Genomic DNA, 24,415 nt, shown 5'->3' on the forward strand with positions numbered 1-24,415 from the left:
GTTGTAGTTTACAGTAATGCATTGGCCCACGGGCATTCCTCGTTAAGACCCTTTTCCACACTGTTAAGAAAAAAGATCCAAAAGACCTCTCGTTTTTTTCTCCACAGTGTGGGGTCTGTGCCCGCCGGTGTTTGCATCTTTTCCAATATAGACCACCTAAGGTCTGTTTCAGAGTGTTCGAGGGACATCCAGTGTTCGACAAGGGGGGCTCCCCTTTTGCCGATACGTATGTTGGATTTATGCTCCCCGATACGGAATCTTATCTCCCTGCTCGTTTCGCCAACGTATGGAATTTCACACGGGCATAAGATAATGTAAACACAATTGGTCGTCCGACAGTTGGTCATTGTGGAAAGATTTATACTGCGGGTGGGCGTGGGGATCACATTTCCTCCTATGGCGTTCGGACATGCTTGGCATCTGCCACATTTGTGGTTGCCAGTGATGGGGTCAGGACCAACAATGGACCTTTGGATCAATGGTTTTGGATCACGCATTTTGCCTCTTACTAGATGGTTTCTAAGATTTTTATTGCGCTTAAATGCAAAAATGGGTTTGGGTAGAGCATTTTGGTCCTGATTTAAATTCAAAAGGAACCAGCTGGAGTTAATGGCCTGTCTAAGTTGGTTGTTGGCCGTAGAGTGTCGCGTGATACAAACAATCGATTCCTTAGGGGTGGGGTTCCTGGGTTCGAACATGGAATCACGGTTGTAGTATCTGGCCCGTTTAAAGCTCTCCTTGACCAGCCGGTAAGGGTAGCCCCGTTGTAATAACTTCTCCTTAAGCATATCTCCTTCAGTTAAGAAGTCCCTAATGTCTGTGCAATTCCTCCTAATTCGGAGAAATTGACTGAACGGGATATTATCGCGTTGACAGCGGGGATGGTAACTGCCATATTGAAGGATGGTGTTACGGGCAGTGGGTTTGGTGAAAAGGGATACCGTGATGACCTGATCATGATGTCCGACCCATAGGTCCAGGAATTCAATTTTGTCTTGGCTGAAATGGCTGGTGAACCTAAGATTAGGGTCAGCTAGATTGAGCCAAGCAATGAATTCAATCAGGGTGGTGTCATCCCCCTCCCAGATAAAAAACACGTCGTCAATGAAACGAGACCAGGCGCGCACATTCTCGAAGAATGGGGCCATCTCGTTATATATATGGGTTCGTTCAAATTCTCCCATGTACAGGCAGGCAATGCTGGGTGCACACGCAGCTCCCATGCTGACTCCACCTGTTTGGTGGTAAAAATTGTTATTGAACTCAAAGTAATTTTCCTTTAAAACTGTTTTTAGGCATTCCATGATGAAGCTGGCATTCTCAATTTGGGGATTAGATGTTAGGATCTTCTGTACAACGGACAGAGCTCCTATCTGGGGGATGTTGGAGTAAAGAGACTCCACATCCAGGGTGACCAGGAGTTGCCGGTTGTGATGATAAGTTATTCCTTCCACCTTGGAAATAAAGTGGCCTGTATCCTTGATGTAGGATTCCAAGGTTCCCACTAGGGGCTGGAGGAATCGGTCAATGTATTTGGATAATGGCTCTAAGGCGGATCCAATCATAGACACGATAGGCCTGAGAGGGGGGTCATGTAGATTCTTATGGGTCTTCGGGACCCCATAAATGATCGGCATTCTGGTAAATGTGGGAGTGAGGAATTCAGCTTCCTTATCACAAATGTGACCATTGTGGACTCCTCTCTCAATTATCTGTAAGATACGGCGCTTGAGGGCAGGTTCCGGGTTCCTCGTTATTTTTTTGTAGTATTCAGTGGCGGACAAGAGGGTGTTCATTTTTTCAATGTATGTGGGGGTGTCGAAAATGACGATGCCCCCACCCTTGTCACATGGTTTTATAGTGAGAGTGTCATTAGTTTTCAGAGACTTCAGAGTTTCTTCCTCGGTATTAGTGAGGTTGCGGGATCCCTTGGGTATAGATTTAAACATCCTATTGATTTTAAGGATGACTGTTTTTTCAAAGGTCCCGACCTCATGGCCTATGTCCTCCAAGTTGGGAGTAAAATTAGACGGAGGTTTGAGGCCCGACTTGTTTTCATTTTCCTCCGGGGAGGGATGAGTCAGGAAAAATTTCCTCAGGCGTATTTTTCTGAAAAATGCATGAAGATCACTCAGAAACTCAAATTTATTGAACCGTGTGGTGGGCCCAAAGGATAGACCCCTCGATAACAGACCCATCGTGTCCGGGGTCATGTCATTGGTGGACAGGTTAAAGACCGGAATTGGTCTTACCTTGTCCAGTACTGCTGATGTCGAGTCTGGACATATGGTTGAGGAGGACCCTGATGGTAGTTGCCTCTGTGCGGGTTCCGATTCCTTGGTTTGTAATTCCCCCGGCGGTTCCCTAAAAAACGATTGGATCGAAGGGGTCTGTCAGTGTTATCCGGTCTACCCGGAGGGGGATAATTACTGTCATAATGGGTATCATAATTTGAATTGTGGTTCTCTTCGCCGCCGGAGTCAGTGGTGTCTGAAAAAGTGGTTATGCGTCGATTGCCCCAATTTTGGTGGCCACTCTGTTGGTCCACACTATTGGAGGCACTATAAAAGTTACTGGCAAGGTAAGGATATGCCTTCTCTTGCGTGAAGAGGCGGATATCCTTGCGAAACTTTTCCGTTTTCCTCTTAAGTAAGTACTCAGAGAAAGAGTCTAATTCCGCCTCAATCTCATCGAGTTTCTTTTTAGCAAGGTCTAGGGCATCTTCTGATTTTAATTTTTCTTCAAGCGTCTCGATTTCTTTAGCGAGCATATCCAAGATCTCACGGGCCGTCTCGATTATAAGCATCATCCAGTCCCTGGAGCATCTATTGGAGATGAGAGCCCATTTCTCCAGGAACTGTCTAATCTCTATGAAGAGGCCCGGGATGTTTCTAACTCTAAGGCCTATAGGTATGGTTCCCGCCTTCAGATAATCGAGAATAAACTTGGCATGTGATTCTGTGCGTTTTGATTTTTTGCGCAGATTAAGAAGTTTGGACCATTCACCCTGTAATCCTTTAGGGGGAAGAAAGGCGGAATTGTCGCTAGATGTAGCGCCAACCATCTTGGCGTAGTCATCATCGGAGAAGCAGAAGGTTTTAATGCTCTCCATGTGATGATCTCAAAGGGGGGATAATCAGCTCCGGGATGCGGCTCGGGGGGAGGAAGAAGGGGGGAGGAAGAGACTATGCGTCAGGGGGGGATGGCAAAAAATTACAACAATCAACCAGAATATTCAGGAGTTCAGACAAGTCTAGTCGAGGACCAGGTACAATACTGGAGTCCAGAGGAAAGAATCAGGTGCACTAACCCCCGCAGCACCGGGCTGCGAAGAAACTTCAATTCAGAGGGGGACCCCACATCAATCTAAGGCAGGTAGACGGGGAAAGAAACATCAAATGCGGAACGGGTACCTGCCCTATGGATTTGGACAGAAAGGCCTAGGAGAGGTCCAAGTGTATTAATATAGAGACACCTAAGCCCAGGCAAATTACACCACACAGACAGATTTATTCGTTTTGTATCAAAATTTATTTTTCATGAGTAAATTTATTTTAACGACTGCTTTTTATTGCAGATACATAAATATGTTTCGTGGGTTAACCTACACCGTAATAAATAGACACAATAATAAAAATAAGTATAAATAGTGGTTCAGATTCCGCTCTAACATATCATCAACATTCATTCTCAAATCAAACAGCACTAAGCGATGATGGTTGTGGATAACATGGGGACCGATGGTTCGAGGTCCAGGTAGGTTCTGAGGGTTCCTGGATAGGAACAAGCGCCTACGCGCGTTTCGGTGTATGGTCCCGTCCGGGACTACACCTTCATCAGGGCACAGTGGGTGGGCGGAGGAGGAACCACAAACAGGTAAGGTTTCTGTGAAATAAACATTAAAAACAGTGGTTAGGTGTATATACATTTTTGCGAGGGTTTAGGTGTAAACTAGATAGGCTGACATCTACAATCAGACTACGGACATCCAGTTTGTGGGCGGTCAGGACTAGGCTTGCAAAACACATTCATAGCGTCATAGAGGTATTTATTTACAGAGAAGGGGAACAATGAAGGGACAGTTTAAAGGCTATACTTTAATGGGACTGCTGGTAAGCAAGAATAACAAAAGTGAAGGGTCTGACAGGGGGCTGCGCATTAATTTAATTAAAGTGCTAAAAATAGAGATATAATGGTTTAGAGGTGTTTACCTGGTTTATCACGGGGGGGTTTATTTCGTCTAGCTTGAAGAGGCACTGTAGTTATCAGCTTATGATAGGAATATGTCGAAATTCACCGGGAAGTTTCTGCGGGAATTTAACTTGTTAACATCTCAAGGGGAACCTGATGACTTCTAAGCATTTTTAAAGTCTCTCAGTAGTTAGTGGTCTAGAGAGAACATCAGATAAATTTAGCGGTTTAGGCATACCTGATGGGCAGGGCAAAAAGTCTGCCCCCGGGAAAGTGCTCAGGCAGGGCGAGGCTGATAGAGTCCTAGAGCAGGTTGAAGACGTGGAGACCCTGTTAAAAAACAGTGCATGCTCATAAAAGTGCACAATGCCGGTAGATAAGAGCATGGAACAGCATGGAGATGTTAACAAGATAAATTCCCGCAGAAACTTCCCGGTGAATTTCGACATATTCCTATCATAAGCTGATAACTACAGTGCCTCTTCAAGCTAGACGAAATAAACCCCCCCGTGATAAACCAGGTAAACACCTCTAAACCATTATATCTCTATTTTTAGCACTTTAATTAAATTAATGCGCAGCCCCCTGTCAGACCCTTCACTTTTGTTATTCTTGCTTACCAGCAGTCCCATTAAAGTATAGCCTTTAAACTGTCCCTTCATTGTTCCCCTTCTCTGTAAATAAATACCTCTATGACGCTATGAATGTGTTTTGCAAGCCTAGTCCTGACCGCCCACAAACTGGATGTCCGTAGTCTGATTGTAGATGTCAGCCTATCTAGTTTACACCTAAACCCTCGCAAAAATGTATATACACCTAACCACTGTTTTTAATGTTTATTTCACAGAAACCTTACCTGTTTGTGGTTCCCCCTCCGCCCACCCACTGTGCCCTGATGAAGGTGTAGTCCCGGACGGGACCATACACCGAAACGCGCGTAGGCGCTTGTTCCTATCCAGGAACCCTCAGAACCTACCTGGACCTCGAACCATCGGTCCCCATGTTATCCACAACCATCATCGCTTAGTGCTGTTTGATTTGAGAATGAATGTTGATGATATGTTAGAGCGGAATCTGAACCACTATTTATACTTATTTTTATTATTGTGTCTATTTATTACGGTGTAGGTTAACCCACGAAACATATTTATGTATCTGCAATAAAAAGCAGTCGTTAAAATAAATTTACTCATGAAAAATAAATTTTGATACAAAACGAATAAATCTGTCTGTGTGGTGTAATTTGCCTGGGCTTAGGTGTCTCTATATTAATACACTTGGACCTCTCCTAGGCCTTTCTGTCCAAATCCATAGGGCAGGTACCCGTTCCGCATTTGATATATAGCACAATCCGACACAATGATGAAGCGTTTGATAGAGAGAGGTTACCCAAAACGGTTGATCAAGGGCTCCAGGTAGAGGGCATGGTTCTGTCACCGTGAAACACTCCTGGAACCCCCCTTACGTATTCGTCAATCAGAAGAACACATGATTTGCGTGACTACCTTTTCAACAAAGAGTCATGCAATTAAAAAGACTATAAACAAACACTGGGGTCTAATTGCAGATGATTTGGAGATTACAAATGTACCCATGCACGCCTTCAAAAAAGCTAGGAATGTTAAAGACTATGTAGTATCATCTTTTCTAGAGTGCCCATCTGCACCTACTTTGGCTTCTTGCTGGAAACAACCACCTGTAGTTGGACATTTTAGATGCGGGAATTGCAAGGCTTGCACGTCTACTATTCAATCTAAGGACTTTCTTTTCAAAAATCATCGACACATACACAAAAGCCACACGAACTGTAACAACAGGAATGTGATCTATGGCATAATCTGTCCATGTGATCTCATATACGTAGGTCAGACCCAGCAGCGTGTGAAAGCAAGATTCCTTGCTCACTGCAGCCGCATCAGATGTAAGGTACCTGGGGCACCCTTGGTTGAACACTGTGTTAAAGAAAACCACATGCCTGAAACATTGAAATGGGTAGTTTTGGAACATGTAACACTAGGCCCAAGGGGTGGTGATCTATCCAGCATTCTAAATGTCAGAGAGCTGAAGTGGATCCATATTTTCAATTCTGTAGTTGAGGGCTTAAATGAATCTGAGAGCAGTTTTGTACAGTTGGCTAATCTTTGATTTCTTTCAATAGGGTATCATGTTGAACTATCTACATCGCTTAAACGAATCTGGAAGCAGTTTTGTACAGTTGGCTAATCTTTGATCTTTTCCACAGGGTAACATATTGAACATTCTGCATTACTCTGCGGGGAAAAAATGCTTTATTTATAGATTTGTAAGATGGTGGACTAAACCTTGAAATGTGGTATGGGTTACACTGTCCTGTGAGATAAGTGCACTCGGCCCAAACAATATGACATGTACTCTCTATGAGAAATCTAGGAGATGGATTGATTTACAATATCATGGGAGATAAATGCACAATGCCTGGATATATAACCTCTGTATATACTACTACTTTGTCAATACTATGTGTTTTTTTTGCGGTCCTGTCTGGTGGGCAAGCCATAGATCTTATGTCATAATGAAGGAATTGTGTGTACTAAATGTGCCAACCTAATGATCCATTATTAGATGGTATTTGAATAACATAAAATGTATGTCAAAAATTACTCAACAACAAGGGGCGCGGTGCGCTCGTTTGGTGTTTTTTTATGTATTTTTTCTGAACAAAGTCCGTGCATATGATTTGCCCTAAATGTCTAGAGGAGCAATGTCCCTTTAAGGTTGTTCTATACAGCCTTGTGCGTCTCTGAGCCCTTTTTTGATTTAATTAGGCTTAATATTTATTTTCTGATAATTATATATTTATGCACTTAATAGCCTTGAACAATAGGCTATTTTCCAATAATGATTGGAGGGCACTGAATCGACTTAGAATGCTGCGACTAGCAGGGGCGTAGTCTTTTTACTATCTCCATTAAGGCCTCGCGTTTTATGCTCCACCCCTTGAAACTAACCAGGATGTGAACGAGGCCTCGCCGTTGTGGTAGAGCTTTAAACACGTTGAGCTGCGGGATATTTTTTGGTCCAACTAAACATTTTGAAGGTAAGCGTGTGGCCCCGTTTTTGGTTGGGGACATATAAAAAAACCCGTTACACATGGGTCGAATATATGAACCCATTGGCACTTTGTTATTTTGCAGACAGGTGTGCCGAATACATAGGATTTACCCTGCCTCCACATAATTGAGCATCGGAGGTAAGCCTCATGGTAAAATCATGTTAGCTGGATGGAATGTGGTGTAATGTGGCCTTGATGCTAAATGCCCTTCTCCTCACTCTAAGGCAGAAGAAATAAGAAATCAAAGAATATCTATCGGCGATACGCCTCGAGAACCCCCTTGGCTCAGAGGTATGTCTTTTGTACAGCTAAGGTTTTTTTTATAAATTGTGTAAATGAAAACTACCGATAGCATTATTTTCCAACCGTGTCCCCCACACACAGGCGTTCTTTGAACAAATCACCACTAATTTGATAATACGAACTAACCAAACACCAGGAGGTGTGGCGGTTACATAGGATCTACCCGGCCTAAAACCAAATTGAGCATTTGAGGTAAGCCTCACGTGAAACTGTGTTAGTTGGATTAAATGTGGTGTAGTACGGCCTGAATGCTAAGTGCCTTTCTCCTCACTTTTAAGGCAGAAGAAATATGAAATAAAAAATATCTATCGGCGGGACGCCTCGAGAACCCTCCTGAGTTCAGAGGTATGCTTTTGACTCAGTGTAGAGAGACGATATATAATGCACACATAATAGACGTGCCTCTCGACATTATGCAAATGTTTAACTTTTGAGATCTTTACCCTATGTATTCAAATTAATAAAAATCGGTCCAACAGGTGATTTCTTTATGTTTTTTGATTAAAGCCCGAAGTTAAATATGACCAGAGATGCATCTGTTGGTTTAACAAATTAGAGTTTAAACCGAATGAGGTGTGACCTTTAGTTAAATAGGAGATGACAACCCCTTTCCTTGTAATTTTCAGTTGCAAATTTATAACCCTGGTCCGGGAGACTTCAGCCCCTGGTGACTCTGTTCCTCTTGCCCTCCGTGATAGGTGAGCTATTACCATATTCTATGTATCTGAAATACAATCCCTCACTATGTGTCTTGTGTTTTATGTAAACTTTGACAACACGTTTTTAACTGATCAATTTTCTCAAATCCGCCCTCCTTGTAATAATTAACAGGATGGGCGCGTGCTAATTGATTTCTTTTTAACTGCCCCTAGGAGGTCGCCCACCCACAACTTCTTTGTCCTGAAGAAGACCCGTTCTGTAAGGACTAATTTCCTACATATATTCTGGGTCGAAACGTAGACCATTCAACAATCACCAACTCCTACCCCAAGCAAGACTCGAGCGGCTGAAGTGGAGTTAGGTTGTCTGCATCAGTTTTTTTCTGGACTCTTTTTGAGCCTTATGTTGTGGCCTTTGGCTAAAGGAACCACATGAATTCATTTTTTGAATTGAGAATAATACCTGTCACTGAATGAATCAGACTATCCCTTTATCCTATCCTATCCTTGACACTTCCCTCACTTCACCCCCTCCCCGTTGTGAATGTGGGCACATTTAATAAAATTTGCTATTTTGAAAAAAATGTATTATGTGTTCTAACCAATGAAAGGCAATCTATGCAAATCTGAATTAAACTTTTTTGCATCAAATATTTTTGCTTCTGGTAATAACTGTATATTTTAAATCAAGTTATATTTTGAATCATTTGTTCCTTGTCTGGGACCCCTTCCTTTTGTACTGATAGCTACCCAGGTCCCTTTGACTTAATTGGGTTTAACCCTGTTTTTCTTCCAGAACAGACAGATATTCTTTGGCCTTTGCAGTTTGATCTGCTTGCGAAAATCTTCTTGTTAACTTGTGACAACACAACTAACTTAGTCATATGGATTAGTCATACAGATTGTATCTGGTACAGTGGGTTTCACTTATCTGACATTCAATGAGGGCGATACTGTCCCCATTGCCACAAATTGCATTTGTATACATCAGCAGAGATGTGTTTTTCCCCCATTGAGAAAATTCTTACAGCAGTACAGAGGCGATTCTGAAGGAACGCTCTTTGGCTCAGGGGAAACGCATTTTAATGGTATCAACTGTGCCTACTCTAGGGGCGGTCACAAAGGCGAGAGTACCGAATTCTAAAGCCTTACACCCGCGTGGGATTTAGTGGGCAAGTGCTTTGACATCGGCTGATGTCACTTCTATCATTGACCCATGCTTGCAGACGCAGGAGTCTTTACAGTACGAATTGGTTCATCCTGCACAACAGTTTTTGCTTTCTCTTGACCAATACATATGTATAGTTTATACCGACGGATCTGCACAGCTGGCTGTTGGTTCCAAACATGCTTACTCGGCTGCCTGTGCTTTTGTGGTGGGCTCTATGGTTGACGGTGAGTTTCAGTCTTCCTTGATCCACACACAGTCTCTCGGTGACTGCACGGCTCTGTTGGCTGAGCTGCGGGCTTTGGTATTGGCTCTCAAATTCGCTGATCCAGATGTACCTATACTTATAGTGTGCTATTCTTTCTATTGTGTACAGTTCTTTAATGACAATCTATTCTTTTGGTCTCAAAATGATTATCGGGTCATTAAAGGTAACGCAATCAAGCATAATACGCTTTGGGTTTGAGTGGCAGCTCTGAAAGCTTCTAAAATGAATCTAAAATGAATACACAAACATGTTTATGGCCAGATTTGAGGAGAAACACATTTTGAGCAAAACAGATTGGATTAAGGGTCTTCTATTATACATGAAATATATAGATGACATCTTGATATTGTGGAAGGGTTCACAAGAACGACTGCAGACTGTCCTAGGAACACTGAACAACTGCCACGCTCTGATCAAATTCACATACACTATAAGTTCAGATCAAATTAATTACTTGGACATTGTGATTGAAAGAAAAGGAAACACACTAACTACCAGATTATATAAAAAACCTACAGACAGAAACAACCCACTACATTATGATAGCTTTCATGCACAGTCACTTAAAAACCATCTACCATTATCACAGTTCATTAGAGCGCATAGAATCTGTTCAGGTGAACAACAGAGTATTTCTGAAATTACCACCATGAGTCAGGACTATGAACAGCGAGGTTACCCCAACACGGTATTAGAGAAAGCCAGACAGAAAGCTTGTTCTATACAACGGACTAAGCTGCTGGATAAAGTTACTAAATGACCCTCTAAGAGAGAGGTGTTTGTGTTAAAATATTCCACAGCAGTGATAGCAATAAAAAAAATGCATTTTGAAGAGATGGGAAATTATAGACCAGGAACCGGATTTTAAACAGGTAATTCTGGATAAACCTATTTTTGCTTTTTCACAGTCCAAGAATCTAAAAGAAATTCTCAAGCAGGAGAAACACACTGCCATTGATACTGGTCAGAAAGGGATGATGAAATGCCAAAACTGTGGACACTGCGGGAATGTACTTGTTGGGAACATGTTTGCTCATCCACACACAGGCAAACAAATCCAACTTAAGCATATGTCAGACTGTAATTCAAGCATGTTAGTTTATGCAATTAAATGCCCATGTGGGCTTGTATACGTTGGGCGTACTACCAGAAAAGTGAAAGTACGTATGACAGAACATAAGAGTATGATACGAACAATTAATGTTAAATCGTGCTTAGCGGTACATTGGAAAGAAATGAATCATACGATACCCCAGTTAAGGTTCACGGTTTTGGAGAGGGTGGTTGAGTCCCAACATGTTGATGGCAACCGTTTTTTAGCACAGAGAGAGACTCATTGGATACGTTTTCTGAGAACCAAGGTACCCCATGGGCTGAATGACAGAATTGAAATGTTATGCTTTTCATGACGATACTGTACAGTGGTTATAATACTATGTATTGGCTTTTACATGACTAATGTTATTCTTATTTGATATATTATTCATGTGTTTGTCAGGCTCATCTGAGATGAATAATCACAGACACATTAGTGGTGCATAGGGGAGACACAGCTAGATAATTTTTTCATTTGGCACTTGAGTTTAGGCATCACTATTTTATGGAGTATGAGGACTATTTTTCGGAACGAGGTTACAATGCAGCTGTTTCTGACAGCAGCACAGCAGACTATTTTTATTTCTCAGGAGCTTTTTTTAGATCTGGTTTCTTAGATTTGGGTTCACCATTTCTATTTTTTATTCATTTTGTTTTATTTATTTTGGACGCTATCACGCATAGTAAAGTTGGTCTTTAGGGCATAGTTCGTTGTGGTTTCGTTGTGCTGAAGACTCTATGTTGATAAAGTTTAGTTGGTTTGAAGGGAGCCATCTTAGGTTAACCGTGGGCTTCTGGTTGAACAGAGAGTTGAGTCCGTTATTTATTTTGATGGTACTGACGAGCAGGATATACGAAGCAGGGGCGTGTTCATTCGTAGGATACGCTCCGCGTACATTGGAGAATGGCTTGTTGATTCACAGGTGGCTCGAATTTTGAGTAGAGAGGTACGCCGTGGGAAGAGAGCGTTACCAGCATACAGGCAGCCATCAGGTAGTCCTTCGTGATTTAATAGCTTAACATAGACACGCTTATTATTAGTATGGGGTTCATGTCGCATTCCTTTGCGCATTTCTTTGCATTTTCGACAGATTGGTGTACCATAGCAGCGGACAGCACAGTAGTTATAGCCGAGTGGTAAAGAGAGAGAGCTACGGCATATACTTACAGGTGAGCACAGCGGTGTACGAGGTTTCTTATATTGTTCCATTTAGCTAAGAGGCAGTAATATACAGAGTTTTGGTTTATCTTTGCTTTTGCACAGTTACTCTTCTGTATGGTAAACGTGAGGCACGAGTCTGCAGAGAAGGTGAGATTGGAGATAATATATAGTCACGTTTGAAACTGACACAGACCTTCCTTTAGCATTTGTGTTCTTAAGTACACGTTCTGTAAGCACGCGTTTTTTTAGCACATGTTTTCTAAGCACACGTTGTTCTGACGCACGTATTTGGCACAGAGCATTCATGGGAAGATTTTTAGGAGTGCCGGGCAGCACAGTTGGGACACTTTAGGTTCATGTCTCATGAGCATGATTAACAGCATGATCACATGCTTGCTGTGACCGGTTTGGTCTATCCCTTTTTTCTCAATTTAAAAAAGAATCTCATATTTTGAACTACAAGCAAATGTTTTTTGTTGATTACAGCATTTCCCCTGGTGAAGGTTTTATATCGAAATGCATTGGGTGTTGAACATACCAGGGATTCTTCTACATGACCATTAATGGACTGCGTTTTGTGTATATGCTGAACTTTTCCGAATATTCATGGATTGAGAAGCATTAAATCAAGAAATGAAGAACTTTGAACAAGTTGATACTTGTTTGTGATATTGAGTTATTCATAAGAATTTTGTGTTAAAAAAAAGGAGAAAGATTGTGAAAAAATTATACATACTCTTGGACATCAGCGTGTGGGAACACATGCTGTTGGTAATGCTTTGGCTGACGAGGCAGCCAAATCTGCAGTTGCCATGTGTTCAGTAGCAGCAATTACAAGGTCCATGACTAAAATTGATAATGAAATTCTAGTGGCTATAGCTGCTACAAGGGATGGGACGGCGTTCCCACAAGGTTTCCCTTCTAAATATTCTTATCATTTATCCCTGGAACAAGTTACCTTTGCTTCCATTCCGTCCGTTGGAGATCTGCTGATTCCCAACTAGGACCGCAGGCTTCCTTTGATCGTGTCCGCGCACGAAGGCATGGCATCTGCACATGGTAGAGTTTAAGCAATGATGTCTCTTTTGTAGCAGCGTTATTGGTGGCATGGTCTGTATAGACAGACTCGTAATTGTGTACTGTCTTGTGACATTTGTCAACAGATTAAGCCGTCAACGGTTGCAGGTCCACCTTACACGCAGCTATACATCTTGTTGGACTTGGCCCTTCTGGCAGGTTCACTCCTGAACTTTTTGCCTTTTAATGTTACCTAAGTATAGTGATTTCTGGTCTTTACGCACTTTGACACTGTGTCCCAGTGTAAAGTGCGTGCGCTCTCTAAGTGCGTGTGTGAGATTGGCCTGCCCTCCGATAGGAATGCATGGGGGATATGTGTGTCCATGGTAGTTCCTGATGTGTGGGGAGTGCAGGGTGGAGTTTGGTATGTGCGGACTCGTGTGATTAAATGCTGCGCGATGATGTGCGTGGATTTATTGTGTCTAGTGTGGAAGTGCACTTCTAGAAGCTGGCATGTCTGTGTCATAAATGTGAATTGACTGTCTGGCTTGTGATTGGCTGGAGCTGGCTGGTGTGCCTGGCTCCAGGAGTCAGGATGGGTCTGCCCCGGGGGTGAATGGAGAGATCTGCATGTTGATGGCAGGGAGGAGTGCACCTGGGACCTGAATAGGGCAGGGCCTTCCCTACACAATGCTGGCTCTGCCCCTGTGGTGCGACTGATGTCCCTAGCCTGTTCTGTGAATGGGGAGAGGGGCTGAGCACAACAGAGTGCTCCAGAACCAGCTGCGTCTGGTTTTCCCCCACCCTGCACCCTAGAGACAAAGGAAATGTGTGTATAAAAAGAGGCTGTGACCTCATGTAAAATGTTCTTGTTCCCTGACTTGAATCTACCAGGGGCGTGCTGCTGCTGGGGCCCAGGGGACGGCTTGCCTCCCTCGGCCCTGCCCAGCCCCTGGATGCCTGATGGACCTTGTTGCTGGGACCCCTCTGCCTTGCCTGGGGGATTGGGGGACTTTTTCTTGTCCTGGAACCTTATTTTGAACTTCTTCCTAGCTCCCAGGACCTTTTACCTTTGGAGCGCTGTATTTTACTTTAGCATTGCTAGCCTGGTGAGCGCTTTATGTTCCCCTAGGGAGCGATTTCCCTTCTCCTGATAGCACTGGGCTGTGCACTGTTGCTGTCTTATGTCCGCTGATTTTAATCATTACTAGCAGGTGCCCACCCTGCATTAGGTAAACTTGTTTCCTAATTGATTATCCCCAGTGCGCAGGTGCCCACCCTGCATCTTCATTGTTGCGGAATTATCACGGGTGCCCACCCCGCCTAATTAAACCTTAGCGGGTGCCCACCCCGCATGCCAGCATTGCTTTTAAACCCGAGGGAGCCTACCCCTCATTGCAGCCGGGCAAACATGGAGATCGCCGCCACCGGTCCGCCTGGTTGTGGACGGGGCCTGCGACGGAAGCGGAAGTGCGGCCTAACAGGAAGAAGCCCGGGACGGAGAAGTCGTGTAGAGCTCCGCGGGCGCCATTTCAAAAGACCCGGTCCCGAGACGGGGGACCGGGTCAAGATGTGCCCTCTCCTGATGCCTGAGGTCTCATGGCAGGGCTCCCAGGAGTGAGGGGATCCCCGGAGGTGGAGTCCTGCACTGTCCCCGGAGAGGGGACGGCCCCGCCGCGACACAAGGACCGGACGCCCGGAGCCTGGTAAGAAGGGGGTTCGGGCTGTCCCTGGTTGTTCTTTGAGCAGCCCCACGTGATAGCAGGCCGCTCCAACGGTGTGGCCCTAATTGTTTCAAGGGCCCCGAGGGGCCCGTAGTCCCCCTTACTTCCCCGGCACCATAGCGGTGTCAGGTTACCGAGCGGCCCCGAATGGCAGCGGCCACTCCCACGTTCCCAGAGCCCAGATGGCTCCCACGATGGCCCGGAGTGGTTTAAGAGTCCCCGTGAGGGGCTTGGGGGCATGTATTTCTTTAAGGAGTCCCGTGGCTCCGAGGCCCCAGTAATCTTGAGAGCTAGATGGCTCACAGGGGGTACAGTGTTTATTTTACAGAGCCCTGTGTGGCTCCAGCGCTCCGCAGTGTTTGAAGTGCACTGTGGTGATGTCTAGAGCCTAGATGGCTCCAACCCTGTGCCGCAGTATGTATTTCTAGAGCCTAGATGGCTCCAACGTTTTGGCGCCATATTCTGAAGGGCCAGTGAGGGCCAATGTCGCAGTTTGCTTCACAGCTGCCCAGCAAGTGGTGGGCAGCTGCATATGTCTTTGGACTCAGGAGTGAGTCGCACTCCTTCGCCCCTACCTTGGCCTTACACAGCTGCGCAGCACTTAGTGACAACTGCAGCGTTTAGGCCCTGTTCTTGTCCTCAGCTGCCCAGCAAGTAGTGGGCAGCTGCTACGTTTAGGTTTTGGCGCAGTGGCACAACTTGGACCTTGATGTGATTCATGTACTACTTCTTGGGTGTTGGGAAATGTACCGTGTGTAGTATGTTTTGCGCACCCTGTGTTTGATGCCTCTAGATTTGATTACTCCATAGGAGGTTATTTTACCTGTTTAGTATGTTAGGGAGATTATACTTCCCTGTGTGATTTACGCCCCTAGTGTAAGGTTTTACTTGGGTGGTGAGGGTCTAATGTAGTTAGACTGTTGCAGGTGCAGTGATTATCAGTGTTTACTGACTGTACGTTCTATGACCTATTTTACTTGTATGTTTTAGTTCATCTTTACCAAGTTCACTTTGTGATGATCCTGACAGTGGTCCATGTGGCCCTGTCAGGTGTACAGAATCCCTTATAAATATTGCCCGAGCCAGTTGTCACAATGTATATGGTATGATTACTATCTGATGTGTTTTGATAATACAAAGGCTATTTTTGATATAACCTTGTGTGGAGTTCCTTTTGTGGGGGGTCTGGGATGTTGTTGCTGGTGGGTGCGTGCGCAAATGCTTTACACATTGCCACTGGGATCAGGCTTACTGCTCCTGTCACGTTGCCAAGGGGGTGAGCAAGGGTTATCTTTGGAGTGTAACTTCCTTGCCCTAACTAGAGTGGTGGTTTCTGCCTGACTTTGGCGCAAGCCTCAGCCAACCAGAAATCCCATTTCTAACGCATCTCAAATCAACCATTTGGATGTATTTATCTTGATCACTGCGGTCCTTTGACGTCCGATTCTGCCTATAATCATATTTTGGTTACAGTGGATCCGTGCATTATATTCCTTTGGGTTTGGCAGCACTTACGCTCGAAATGTCATTAGAGATTTGTGTGTCTTTATCGGAACATTTGCTTGTAGTACCTTCCATTCTGACCAGGGTCCTGCTTTCACCTCTAAGGCTTACAAGGATGCGATGATGTCGCTGAGGGTGCAATTGCAATTTTGGTCTCCAAACACGCCTGAGGCCAATTCTATAGTGGAACGAATGAACCGTGACTTGACAGCTAGAGTCTTAGGTACTGGCAGGGGTTGGCTGACTCATTTATATGGGGTTCAACGTGCACTAAATAATCTCCCAAGAAGATCTCTGGGTGGGCGGACCCCATACGAAATGCTCTTGGGCATCAAAATGTTTGTGCCAGACCTTGATGGTCTAGACATTGTCGCGGTGGTGCAAATTTGACATATATAACCATTGTGCTATGTTACAGGATCTACAAAAGACTCAACTCACTCTTGCTAAAGCTGAGTTGCACTCGTCCGAAGACACAGTTGTGCTGATCCCAGTCACAGGGTGGCTTCCTAAAGTTGGAGATCTGGTCCCGGAGAAGATAGAGAACAGAAAATAATTTGGTCCCTCCTACAGTGCACCAGTCCCAGTTCTTGGATTAAAGGGCACACAAACTGTGATTTTGCCTCCATTACCTGGTCGCAAGGAAAATCGCTATATTTCCATTGAACATGTCAAATTGCACCATTTGGCCGATACTGAATAGTATGCCCAAAACAGTCCAGCAGAGAGATGTTTCACTTCCTGTGAGGTCTTCAATGGCGACTACCGTACACCAAGAGCATGAAGTGGAAACCTCAATTGATGTGCTGCCTGTTTTGTCCTCATCATCGACGGCTACACCTTGAAATTATGACTCGCCGTTTATGTAGCTTACTGTGGACATTCCTACACCTGCTTACCAATTTTCTTTTAATGCTGACCGACCACCTTTGTATCGACTAGGAACTGTTGGTTATTACATGGACAGATTAGGCTAATCAGAAGGTAGGGAGGAGGAATAACTGTCCATTCAGTTCCCCTGGTTAGTTAAACAGAATCAAAGGTGGAATGGACACTTGTAATCGTGTTACCTTGGTTCCTTAAAAAACCCTCATGAACGCGGTGAAAGAGTCGTATAAAGCGGTGTATCTTTTTCTCCGCCCCACACTCGCGTTATGGCATAGTCATTGGGTTTCTTAAGTGTGCTGTATGCCTGCCTCAAGCCTGAGGCACCCTCTGGTCCAGCGCGATAGTGCCCAGAGATAGTACAGTGCCCACAATGAAAAAAAGGTAAAAAACAAGCTAGCATCAAGATCAGGTTTTAATATAGGTGAGATGTCTCTTGTTATTAAAAAATTGGTTGGGTATACCTATGGATCGTGTAACTAAATCCCATTATACCACTTAAGATCATCAGTCAACATGTTTCTGCCCCTCCTCGCCCAGCCGGGTCTGTGGAGCATTCGACAGGACTTAAAATAAGGTTCTTACTTACACCATTTGTGCAGTGCTTACAGTGGTTATGATATCGCCACTTAGTTTCTGGCAGAGGTTTCTTTATACCTCTTAGTTCGTGTCGACGGGCGTCCTCGGGGTGTCGATAATTTATCACACCCCGCGTTTGGGAAAATTTCCGCTGCTAGTGCTGGGGGCATTGCATTCCGACAACTGGTATGTTAATGCTGTACATTAATTATTTTCAGATTTAAAATATTACACTTCTTTTGAAACTGAGGATTTGTATTTAAATTCTGCCAATTATGCTGATTTATTCTGTTTCCAACATTATGGTCATAATTTTTTACATAAATCAAGCACAGTCCGTAATCAGGTTAATTATACATAATGGGAACATTGTCTTGCCCCATTTCAAGGTAGTTCGCAGACAGAAAAATGTTTGTCTACTTTTCAGACAGTAATCTATCTGACCCGCGATCCTATTATTATAAATTGACTGCTCAAACACACACGAAATTCATGCTGACCCAAACTAAATTGGTATATTCTTCCGCTTTCATAACCGATTTATCTTGGAAGGTTATGATTATTGGATAGACATGATTGATTTGAAATCAATATAGGGTACCAAAAATTGGCATGTGCAGGGAACTGAATCATTGCATCGTGCATGATTGATACCGTCACAACTGTTATTCTTGAATAAGACAGTGCAGCAAAGTACATGTTTTGATATAGCCTCTGCTAAGAATTCAAATTTACCCTCATTTCCGTCATTAGCAGCTTATGAAGGCTGGCAGCTATATACAAATTATTCTATAGACTTACAAGGTATGGTCCAAAATGGTCAACTGAAATAGCTCCCTCTTGACCTATAAATACATTTTTCATTGGAGTGGTCTCTCAAACACAGGGCATATACCAATGAAATCTACACCAAATGTGAATTATTTTTTCATTTTATTCCTTTTCAATACAAAAAATCACTTTTTTTCATTTTGTCATAGTTTTCAGATGTGTCAAATATAAAAATATATACATATTACAATAAAGCTTCACAAAAGATTATTCTTCACCATGTCGAAGCTATGCATATATGTCTATTCCAATTCATAAAAACATAATGAAATATATACAACACAGGTAAAGAGCCACACACGCACACCACATATATACTTACTAAACATACATCCTATCACATAAACAACAGAAATTGTGTCCTATAGCATGGAATCTGGTGTCCTCTGCATGACCCAAGTCATGTGATTTTAAAAAAGGAAGGGAGAAGTTAGACGCGTTTCGGTGGAATTAGCAGGAGTGCGGACCACCTTCATCAGGACCAAGACAGATACAGTGCGATATAGGACCTCTAAACCTGGGATGTAATTCTGAAACTATATATACAAAAATTACATTTAGTTTTTCATACAATTATGCAGTGTAAAGCTTAGTCAGTACTAGGTTATATTTGAGACAACAGACTGGAACCGGACCCACACTTCAATTCTCACATCTCATCACCCAGTAAACCTTATAACCCATTCAGAAAAGTGTGATACATAGTTATTGAGAATACAAAGACGAATCTATTGTAGCACACATATTTGGTAAATACCTCTGTCAAAAACGAACATATATGTAGAGATTTTTTTTGGGGAGTGATAAAGCTCTAACACGTCATCTAAATGAAGAAGGACATAAAAATTACTCCTTATTGGTCCTTACTGTGTTTAGAGAATGAACTAAACATTTGTTTATCATTCAGTACAAGATAATCCACCTTTATTACCTGACGGATAGGCGTAGTCAGATATGAATCCTTTTAGGTTGAGTAAGACAAGCAGCTGAAAAAATATGTCATGGGAGAACCTTTTATTACACAACCTTACTATGATATATTTTGTAGAAGATAATCAGTTGACTAACCAACATGTTATTTACCTTTTTAATATGGAGAAATAGCTGACCAAGGCAGGAGGCGGCTTTTAGTAGTCAATCAAATATATATTTTTTCAACGGTAAAGAGGGGACGCTACCTCTATAAAGAAATAATCAGAGGTACCTCCGATGAGCATTTTATCAAAATAGGAATGTTATCTAAATGTGCAACACACATTTACCAACTTACTTTTCTATGTCAAACACTGGCAGTTTTGAATCTCCTGGTCGTCATAAGGGTATTCCAGTGCCTATGAAAAAAGAGGCATATGGTGATTGGGAGCAGCCAGATGTCTCATATATTGGTTCAGCCTTATATTCACAAAATTATAGAACTATGATAAATAACCAACGTCTAGCTATCGTGGTTGATGGAACAAATAGCATCCATCAACTGCCAGGTTAGTAAAAATGAAAGACGGGGCATCCATACAGCTACCGATTGACTACTTTCGTGCCGCATCACATCCTAGTTTCTATCTTTAACTTGTGATGTTCGAATTTAGTGAACATGCTGGAAGATCTCGTCACCTACACTTTTTAACATGGGGCATATCCAACACTCTGGCTGTCCAAACGATCGCACACGTATGCCAATTTGACATCAGTCCGCTAGTGGCCGTGTTATTACATATGCGCAATTTATCAGATCTCTTGAGTTGAATAGGCGAGTACGCCCTATAGGTATTAGTAAATAAGTCACCGCGCTGTCTAAACAAGTACAAAAAGTTCTTTTCAACACTACACCAACTTACAATTTAAACTTTAGTTGGGTATCTCTACGTCCTAAAAATCATCATCATCTCCAAACTGGAGGGTATGGCATTCAATCCGCAGACTGAGATATTGGTAATGCTTGACATTGAGGCCTTATACACCAACATTCCTCAGTGTCAAGCGTTACAGTCCGTGGCCGACCTTCTATCCAGGACCCCGGGTGACAGACCTGACGGTTTTATACTTGAATGTCTGGAAATAGTTTTATTTAACAACTTTTTTGAGTTCAATGGGGTATTATTCCAACAAATAAAGGGCACCAGTATGGGCGCTTCCTGTGCCCCGAGTGTGGCAAATATCTACATGGGGGAGTGGGAAAGGAGGAATGTCTTTAATGAAGTGGCTCCATTTTTTGACAATGTTGTCACGTGGAAGCGCTTCATTGACGACATTTTTCTGATCTGGAGAGGCGAAGAAGACTCCCTTAAAGAATACCTGCTATGGCTAAATGCCAGCGATTGTAATTTAACCTGTACCGCTAACTATAGCCCGCAAAGTGTGGAATTCTTGGATATCTGCATATCTGGGACCAATTTGGTTCTTGAAGTCAGTCTATTTCGTAAGCCAACTGCCAAAAATACGATTCTCCAATACCAAAGCTACCATCCGGGTATACAAAAAGATTCAATCCCTTTTGGAGAATTTCTTCGAATTCGAAGAAATTGCAGTACCATGTCTGAATTTCACAGACATGGAGATGCACTAAAACTCAGACTATTAACTAGAGGTTATCCGAACCGGTTAGTCCGACATGCCTACAAGAGGGCCAAATATTATAATAGAGATGCCCTACTAGAAGGTAACCAACGTGTTAAGAAAGAACAAGTGGTCTGCGTGGTGAATCACTCCCCGTTCAACTTCAAACTCAAAAACATCATCCAGCGAAATTGGAAGATTTTGAATGTGGGAGATGAGGAGCCAACATTAGAAGCACCTTTGGTAGCATTCCGCAGGAACCGCAATTTACGTGACATATTGGTCCATACTAGGTATCAGAATACCAATAAGTTAAGGCAGAGTACCATCACGGGACTACCACTCGTTCTAGGTAATCACAGGTGTGGCGGATGCCACGCTTGTGACACAGCTATTGTCACAGATTGTTTTGTGCACAAAGAGAAAAAAATTGAACTTAAGGACTTCACGAACTGTCGAAGCAAGAATATAATTTATTGTATTTCTTGCCCCTGCAATATGGTTTATATTGGAGAATCTGGACGTGAATTTCGAGTGCGCCTGAGCGAACACAAATCCTCCATACGAAATCATCGTATGGAGGCACCTTTGGTCAGACACTTTCTGGAGAAATGCCATTCTGCGACCGATATTCGCTGGTGCATTCTAGAAAAATTAAAGGGGAGTGTTGGTACTCCTATGGACATCTCACGCAAACGACGTGAGTGTTTTTGGATATTCTACTTAGACTCTGTGAAACAGGGGTTGAATGAAGAAATTCAATGGATCATCACTAAACCCTGGTAGACACCAACATAAAATAGTGGGTGATGTTTTGTACGCAATATGGGCAGAAATAAGGTACTGTGTGGTCAGCTATGCCTATTTGTACGGTATGTCACCTAGTAGGGGGTCAGATTGGAGTATCTGCATTGACACTCAGTGTTTGTTGTATACATGCCAATCCTTGTTATTGATTGTCATAGATTGGAATAAATATGAGTTCTTTTGTGCTAGAGGTTTGTAGAACATTCGATGTTAAAAATGATGAAGAACAGGTAAATAGACTGACAGCATATTTTTTACATATGTCCAACTAATGAAAAAGTTTTTTTCAACATATGGGCAGGACTGACTGACTTGGGACAGTGTCTTGGTACTCTGATGATTACAGATGTATATAGAATAATTGACGAACTCTCTCCCATTAGTTGCCTAAATTCATGTCAGTCCGGTATTTAGTTCTTTACCTTAAAAATTTGCAACAGTCCCTGTATGCTGCGATGATTACTGAAAGCGATTATGAAACTGGCAGGCTCCATTCGGACATTAAGACAACTGTAAGATGGCGATACTCTGCTGAGTCCGTCATTTAGTTTCATTCTACTAGCCTGTCGCGCGTGACGTAGTTAGGATGGGACGATACAATCACAGCTGCAACAGCTTATCACCTAATTCCCGGGTTTTTTAAAGCGAGGCTCGTTCATGACTCCGCAATACTGATGAGACTGAGGACGATGGCGGCGGCGGTGGCGGCGTGCGAAGGGGATCAGACATTGTGAACGTTTAGAACGTAAGTGCCTGTAGGTTTTTTCTGTAGGTACATTCCTCTCAAGGCTAATATATGCTAGCACGCCCCTTTTTAGGACGTAGAGATACCCAACTAAAGTTTAAATTGTAAGTTGGTGTAGTGTTGAAAATAACTTTTTGTACTTGTTTAGACAGCGCGGTGACTTATTTACTAATACCTATAGGGCGTACTCGCCTATTTAACTCAAGAGATCTGATAAATTGCGCATATGTAATAACACGGCCACTAGCGGACTGATGTCAAATTGGCATACGTGTGCGATCGTTTGGACAGCCAGAGTGTTGGATATGCCCCATGTTAAAAAGTGTAGGTGACGAGATCTTCCAGCATGTTCACTAAATTCGAACATCACAAGTTAAAGATAGAAACTAGGATGTGATGCGGCACGAAAGTAGTCAATCGGTAGCTGTATGGATGCCCCGTCTTTCATTTTTACTAACCTGGCAGTTGATGGATGCTATTTGTTCCATCAACCACGATAGCTAGACGTTGGTTATTTATCATAGTTCTATAATTTTGTGAATATAAGGCTGAACCAATATATGAGACATCTGGCTGCTCCCAATCACCATATGCCTCTTTTTCATAGGCACTGGAATACCCTTATGACGACCAGGAGATTCAAAACTGCCAGTGTTTGACATAGAAAAGTAAGTTGGTAAATGTGTGTTGCACATTTAGATAACATTCCTTATTTTGATAAAATGCTCATCGGAGGTACCTCGGATTATTTCTTTATAGAGGTAGCGTCCCCTCTTTACCGTTGAAAAAAGAAAAAATATATATTTGATTGACTACTAAAAGCCGCCTCCTGCCTTGGTCAGCTATTTCTCCATATTAAAAAGGTAAATAACATGTTGGTTAGTCAACTGATTATCTTCTACAAAATATATCATAGTAAGGTTGTGTAATAAAAGGTTCTCCCATGACCTATTTTTTCAGCTGCTTGTCTTACTCAACCTAAAAGGATTCATATCTGACTACGCCTATCCGTCAGGTAATAAAGGTGGATTATCTTGTACTGAATGATAAACAAATGTTTAGTTCATTCTCTAAACACAGTAAGGACCAATAAGGAGTAATTTTTATGTCCTTCTTCATTTAGATGACGTGTTAGAGCTTTATCACTCCCCAAAAAACATCTCTACATATATGTTCGTTTTTGACAGAGGTATTTACCAAATATGTGTGCTACAATAGATTCGTCTTTGTATTCTCAATAACTATGTATCACACTTTTCTGAATGGGTTATAAGGTTTACTGGGTGATGAGATGTGAGAATTGAAGTGTGGGTCCGGTTCCAGTCTGTTGTCTCAAATATAACCTAGTACTGACTAAGCTTTACAGGGCATAATTGTATGAAAAACTAAATGTAATTTTTGTATATATTGTTTCAGAATTACATCCCAGGTTTAGAGGTCCTATATCGCACTGTATCTGTCTTGGTCCTGATTAAGGTGGTCCGCACTCCTGCTAATTCCACCGAAACGCGTCGACCTTCTCCCTTCCTTTTTTAAAATCACATGACTTGGGTCATGCAGAGGACACCAGATTCCATGCTATAGGACACAATTTCTGTTGTTTATGTGATAGGATGTATGTTTAGTAAGTATATATGTGGTGTGCGTGTGTGGCTCTTTACCTGTGTTGTATATATTTCATTATGTTTTTATGAATTGGAATAGACATATATGCATAGCTTCGACATGGTGAAGAATAATCTTTTGTGAAGCTTTATTGTAATATTGAGGAAAATGAAATTTTGCCTGACCAAGATGCCCCCTACGTGTACCCTATATTACATGTATGTGCATG

The 24,415-nt window shown here is 42.7% G+C and overlaps 1 protein-coding gene across 7 annotated transcripts in view; it reads left to right on the forward strand.

The window, feature by feature from the left end:
• Positions 1–24,415, forward strand: part of LOC144772901 (uncharacterized) — a 273,873-nt gene that overhangs the window by 125,249 nt on the left and 124,209 nt on the right. The window contains exon 13 of one of the 7 annotated variants that reach the window (XM_078657604.1): positions 12,424–12,509. The exons of the other annotated variants lie outside the window; for them this stretch is intronic. Within the exon in view, the coding sequence (XP_078513730.1) occupies positions 12,424–12,438 (15 nt within the window). The 3' untranslated portion in view covers positions 12,439–12,509. Of the gene's footprint in view, positions 1–12,423; positions 12,510–24,415 lie in introns of those variants that run through there. 7 annotated transcript variants of the gene reach the window in all.

The sequence above is a fragment of the Lissotriton helveticus genome, chromosome 1_1 (genome assembly GCF_964261635.1).
Source record: "Lissotriton helveticus chromosome 1_1, aLisHel1.1, whole genome shotgun sequence".
Taxonomy (NCBI): domain Eukaryota; kingdom Metazoa; phylum Chordata; class Amphibia; order Caudata; family Salamandridae; genus Lissotriton; species Lissotriton helveticus.